Below are 6,191 nucleotides of genomic sequence, written 5' to 3'. Positions count from 1 at the left end.
GCACGGCGGGACAAGACCGGGACCAGGAGAGGGGGGGGGGCAGCGTCGCGACGAGCCGTGCTGCCCCCCTTGTCCCCCCCCCGTCCTTTCACCCGCCGCAGCCCCCGGCCCCCCCCCGCCCCGAGCCCCCCCCGCCCCGCCCGGCTTTGTCTGCGGCTCCGGGGGGGGGGGGGGGCATTACCTCATCCCCGCGCCGCCAATGGCCGCCACCACCGCCCCCCCCCCGCCCCGCCCCGGCCCCGGCCCCGGCCCCCCCCATCCCCCCCGGTTCCCCCGCCCCTCCCCGGTCCCCCCCGTCCCGTCCCGGCCCTATAAAGCCCCGCTCCCAGCCGCCGGCTCCGCCGCGCCTCTTACATCGACCGCCTCAGCGTCGTGCTGTGAGAAAGCCCCGGAGCCGAGCAGCCGCCATGGTGAGCGCGGGGGGGGGGGGCACCGGACCGAGGTGGGGGGGGGGGGGACACCGGAGCCAGGATCGGGATCGGCCCGGGCCGTGCGCGCCCCCGCCGGGGATCCCCGAGCCGCCGCCTTTGTTCCCGTTCTCCCCCCCCCCACCGAATCCGGCGGAGCTGCCGAGCCCGTAATGAGGCCCCCCCCCCCAGGCAGGATGAGGCCCCCCCCGCCGGTGCTGAGCCCGCTCGGGGCGCGGTCCCCGTTAAACGGGGCAGGATCGGGGCCCTTTGTCCGGTGCTGAGCCCGCTCTGGGTGTGGCTCCTGGTGAACGGGGTGGGATGGGACCCCCCCGGATCCCGTTAAATAGGACAGGATGAGCCCCCCCCCCGGTGCTGAGTCTGCACTGGGCGTGGCTGGGGTTAAATGAGGCAGGATGGGACCCCCGGGGCCCGTTAAAGGGAGCAGAACGGGGCTCCTGGTGCTGAGCCCCCCCTTGGGTGTGGCTCCTGGCAGATGAGTCTCAATAGGAGCCCCCTTGGCTGGGGCTGAGCCCCCCCTGGGTGTGGCCCCTCTTAAATTGGGCAGGATCGGGCCGCTGGGGGCAGGATGGGGTCCCTGGTCCTGCCCTGGGTGTGGCCCTGGCTCAATGGGGACCCCCCGGGGCAGGATGAGTCCCTGGTGCTGAGCCCTCAGCCCACACGGGCTGTAGCTGCGTCCCCATGGGGGGGGGCAGGGCAGGATGTGACCCTGGGGGCTCCCATCTCCTGCTGGGTGCGGTCACGGCCCCCCAGGGCAGGATGGTGCTGAGCCCCCTGGCTCCCCACAGGCACTGTCACAGCAGCTCAACAGGCTCGGTCCGTGGGCAGATTAGGATGGGGCCCCCCTAGTGCTGACCCCCCCCCGCACCGGGTGTGGCCATGGTGCTGAGCCCCCTGCAGCCCCCAGAACAATAGGATGGGGCTGGGCAGGATCTGGCCCCATCCTGCCCTGGGCAGCTCAGCACCAGCCCCTCCAGGGGGCAGCATCCCGGGGGGGGCATGGGCTGGGGCTGCAGCTGGAGGGGGGGAATGTGACATGAGTGGGGTGTAGGAGGGGGGCTCAGCCAGGCCATGGGGGGTGACGCAACACCACGAATGTCCCCGCAGCGCGAGTGCATCTCCATCCACGTGGGCCAAGCGGGCGTGCAGATCGGCAATGCGTGCTGGGAGCTGTACTGCCTGGAGCACGGCATCCAGCCCGACGGGCAGATGCCCAGCGACAAGACCATCGGCGGGGGGGACGACTCCTTCAACACCTTCTTCAGCGAGACGGGGGCCGGCAAGCACGTGCCCCGGGCCGTCTTCGTGGACCTGGAGCCCACGGTGATCGGTGAGCACAGGGAGCCGCGGTGGGGGGCAGTGGGTGCCGAGGGGGTGCCCGGTGCTAACGGGGTGCGTGGTGATGTCTCCCAGACGAGGTGCGCACGGGGACGTACCGGCAGCTCTTCCACCCCGAGCAGCTGATCACGGGCAAGGAGGATGCGGCCAACAACTACGCGCGGGGGCACTACACCATCGGCAAGGAGATCATCGACCTGGTGCTCGACCGCATCCGCAAGCTGGTATGGCCGGGGGGGGCTGCACGGGGGGCGCCGGTGGGTGGTGAGATGAGGACGGAGGCTCCGGTTCTGGGTCTCGCCCTTCCTGCAGGACTAGCCAGGCTGGGTTTAGACTTAATATATTAATTAATGGTAATCCTGCTCTGCAGCGGCTGCCATTGGCTGGCGGCCGGACGCAGCGCAGCTGGGGCGTTGGAGCTGCTCCACAGCGCCGCGTCCCCAGGCGCCCGGCGGTGCTGAGCTCTGCAATTCCTTCTTTGTTCCTCCTCGGCTCTGGCTGCGGCCGCATCCAGCTGCACTCAGCGGCGTTGGGAGCCTGAGGAGCTGCATGGGGGCGGCAGCAGAGCCATGGGCTGAGTGCTCCCCCCCCCCAAAGTGCTCTGGGGGCAGAGGGGCTTCCCTGGGGGATTCACGCTCGGAGGGTTTCCAACAACAGGAGTCAGACTCACCCCATTCCTGCTCTGCTGCTGGAAATCCCCCAAATGTCATCGGGAGAGGACACAGAGGAAGGAGCGAGCTCTGCTGCTGCCCAGCTTAATCATGGCACCCCCACCCCTGTTTCTCCCTCCAGGCTGACCAGTGCACAGGGCTGCAGGGCTTCCTGGTCTTCCACAGCTTCGGAGGCGGCACCGGCTCCGGCTTCACCTCCCTGCTCATGGAGCGCCTCTCGGTCGACTATGGCAAGAAGTCCAAGCTGGAGTTCTCCATCTACCCAGCCCCCCAGGTCTCCACAGCCGTGGTGGAGCCCTACAACTCCATCCTCACCACCCACACCACGCTGGAGCACTCCGACTGCGCCTTCATGGTGGACAACGAGGCCATCTATGACATCTGCCGCAGGAACCTGGACATCGAGAGGCCCACCTACACCAACCTCAACCGGTTGATAGGCCAGATCGTGTCGTCCATCACGGCCTCCCTGCGCTTCGATGGGGCCCTCAACGTTGACCTGACCGAGTTCCAGACCAACCTGGTGCCGTACCCACGCATCCACTTCCCCCTGGCCACCTACGCCCCCGTCATCTCGGCCGAGAAGGCTTACCACGAGCAGCTCTCGGTGGCTGAGATCACCAACGCCTGCTTCGAGCCGGCCAACCAGATGGTGAAGTGCGACCCGCGGCACGGCAAGTACATGGCGTGCTGCCTGCTGTACCGCGGGGACGTGGTGCCCAAGGACGTCAACGCCGCCATCGCCACCATCAAGACCAAGCGCACCATCCAGTTCGTGGACTGGTGCCCGACTGGTTTCAAGGTGGGCATCAACTACCAGCCTCCCACGGTGGTGCCTGGGGGAGACCTGGCCAAGGTGCAGCGTGCTGTCTGCATGCTGAGCAACACCACGGCCATCGCCGAGGCCTGGGCTCGCCTGGACCACAAGTTCGACCTGATGTATGCCAAGCGTGCCTTCGTGCACTGGTATGTGGGGGAGGGCATGGAGGAGGGGGAGTTCTCCGAGGCCAGGGAGGACATGGCCGCCCTGGAGAAGGATTACGAGGAGGTGGGGGTGGACTCGGTGGAAGGGGAGGGAGAGGAGGAAGGGGAGGAGTATTAAACCTTCACAACGGTGCTGCTCGTACAGGGAACAAATGTAGTGGAAGACCCCCCCCCCGGCGGGTCTGTAGCAGCGGGTGAGCCGCTGGCTGTGCTGTTAAATGGTCTGTGAAATGGAAAAGTCTGTTACGGACCCACCCGTCCTCTCCCGTGGGTCTGAATAAAAAGCATTCCCTGTCCTTGGGTCTGTGTCTGGTGTCTTTCCTCCGTGCCGCGGTGCCCTGCTCTGCGCGGGGCCATTTCCCCCTGTGCTGGGGGCTGCCCCGAGCCCCCTGCCTCTGGGGGGTGCTCCTGGGGGCAGGCTGAGCCCAGCACCCCGCAACCCCAGCTCTCCCCTTTTGGGGCTCAGCCCCAGCAGGCAGCTCTGTGCCCCCGAGCTGCCCCCCCCCCACGAGATGGGGAAGGGGGGAGACGTGTCCAAGCTCGGGGCTGGAGATAAAGCTGGGTCACGGCGCAAGGCAGGAGCTGGGGGGGCGAGCGGAGCAGAACAAGGCGCTCATTCAGCGCTTCCCGGCAGCGCTCAGCGTGCCTGGCCTGGGGGGGGGGGCGGGGGGGGGCAAACACCATGGCCCTGATCGTCCCCTTCCTCCCCCTGCCTTTATGGGGTAGGTTATTAGGGGATATTCCCCATCTGTGGGGTCAGCACCCAGCTGTGACCCCTTTTGCTGGGTCGGGGGGGGGCAGAGCTCGCCCTCCCCGCGGTGCTGTGCTCTCAGAGCAGCAGCGGTGCAGCACCCACGGACCCCAAAGCCATAGCTGGGGGGGGGGGAAAACTGGGGAGGGGGCAGTGCCAGGGCCTGGACCCAACCCCCCCCCCCCCCCAAAAAAAAAGCTGTTTCCCACTGCATATCCTGCAGCAATACAAGGTGAGGAAGGAGAAGGGGGGGCTCTCACAGAAATATCTGTGCCCCCCCCCCCAAGCCCTGCTTCCAGAGTCATGGCTGAAAATCGCCCCCTGGGGGGGGGGAACACCAAAGAATTTTCTCCTTTTGCTTCCGGGGGGGGCTCTGTTTACTTCTTCCATTAAACTGCTCCAGGCACAGAGTGTTTTGTTTTTTTACATCGGATTTTCTCCTCCCCCCCCCCCCCCTTTGAGAGCAGCCTGGCAGAGCCGGGCTGCCGGGGGGGGTGTCGAACCCCCCCCCGGCCATGTGAGCAGCAGCAGAGTCCTTGAGGGCAAAAATCCCCCCCCCCGCAGCATCCAAGTGGCTGCTGCAAAGCAAATAGATGGGGTGCCCCCCCCCCCCCCGCCTGCTGCTGGGCTGCGGTGTGCCCCCCCCCGTTCACATCCCCCCCCCCATGTGCCCCTGCAGCATGGCCAGGGCTGGTAGCAGCAGCCTTTTTTTTTTGGGGGGGGGGCACTACTCCTGGGGGCTCCCTGCTGCCCCCCGAGGCTGGCAGAAACCCGTGGGTGCCTTGGGGGGGGCACGGGGGGGGCACCAGGGCTGAGCTGTTTTGCTCCATGAGGGGCTCAGTGCCCCCCCCCCGCCCCGCCGTGTCCCAAATTCTCTCCCTTGGGGCGAGGACCTGCGGGGGGGGGGGGCGCGATGCAGCAGCAGCCCCCGGCCCTGCGTGAGCATGTTACCCCCCCGGCCCCCCCCATCACCCCCTCGGCCCCCCCCATTAGCCCCTCCCGACCCCCCCCCCCAATGCTCCTGGCTCCCTACAGGGGGAAATAACGAAGGGGAAGCTGAAGGCGATGCGAAACTCGACGGGGGGGGGGAAGGGCGTGCCGCAGTGCCGGGGGGGGGGCACCCCAGCTCCTGGACCCCCTCCCCGTGCCCCCCCCCCTCCCCAAATCCGCCATTTCCCACCCCCGCTTGCCGGCGGCCATGCGGCAGCGCCACGTCAGCGCTGCAATGCGGCCCCTCCGGTGCTCCGGGGGGGGGCCACGGAGATGGGGGGGGGGCTCCCGGTAATGGGGGGGAGTGGGCGGCTACCGGAGGGGGGGTCCGGTGGAGCAGCGTCTCGCGGAGCTCCGGTTTAGCGCGAACAAATAGCGCCGGGGATTACGGGGTGGGGGGGCCGGCAGTCTCCATGCTGGGGGGGGCTGGGTGGGGGGGGCAGGTTTTGGCTGGGGATATGGGGGGGGGGCAGGCGCAGAGAGCAGGTCCCATGCCGGGGGAGGGGGCGCAGGGGGGCGGCGGGGGGGGGGCTGGAGGTCCAGATGGGGCCGGGGGCCCCCTGTAGGGCGGGGGGGGGCAGGCGGGGGAAGCCGATTAAAGGCTCTGGGGCTGTTGGAGGGGGGGGGGCGAGGCAGCACGTGCCGCAGGCTCCCCCCCTGCGTGCCCCCCCCCCAGCACTGTCGCAGTTTTCCTCTGCAGCAAAACCGCACCGGGGCGGGCGGGGACTGGCGGGGGGGGGGGCGGCAACGGCCACGGTTCTCCCCCCCCCCCAGCACACAGCGGGCAAGGGCAGAGCTTGGGGGGGGCCTCCAGGGGCTCTGCAGCCCCCCCCTCGAGCCCCCACTCCCCCCATAAGCCCCCCTCGGGGGCTGCACCCCCACGGCTGGGGGGGGCAAAGCGCTCGCCTTGGAGCGGGGGGGGGGGGAAGGTGGAGCGCGCCACGCGGCGCAGCCAATCAGCGCTGGGGTTGGCTTGGATGGACGGGCGAGTTGACCAATGGGGGGGCGTTGCGCGGGCGAGGCCCGCCC

The 6,191-nt window shown here is 69.0% G+C and overlaps 1 protein-coding gene across 1 annotated transcript; it reads left to right on the top strand.

Moving 5' to 3' along the window:
* Nucleotides 1-287: 287 nt before the first annotated feature.
* Nucleotides 288-3,717, top strand: LOC309890533 (tubulin alpha-1A chain). The gene is made up of 4 exons (XM_082784962.1): nt 288-410; nt 1,536-1,758; nt 1,842-1,990; nt 2,559-3,717. The coding sequence occupies exons 1-4, from the start codon at nt 408-410 to the stop codon at nt 3,537-3,539; spliced, it is 1,356 nt and encodes a 451-aa protein (XP_082641088.1). The 5' UTR covers nt 288-407; the 3' UTR covers nt 3,540-3,717.
* Nucleotides 3,718-6,191: the final 2,474 nt, after the last annotated feature.

Source organism: Aythya marila (genome assembly GCF_965140915.1).
Source record: "Aythya marila genome assembly, contig: HAP1_HAP1_SCAFFOLD_464, whole genome shotgun sequence".
In the NCBI taxonomy this organism is placed as follows: domain Eukaryota; kingdom Metazoa; phylum Chordata; class Aves; order Anseriformes; family Anatidae; genus Aythya; species Aythya marila.
This window is presented reverse-complemented; position numbering and strand designations above follow the sequence as displayed.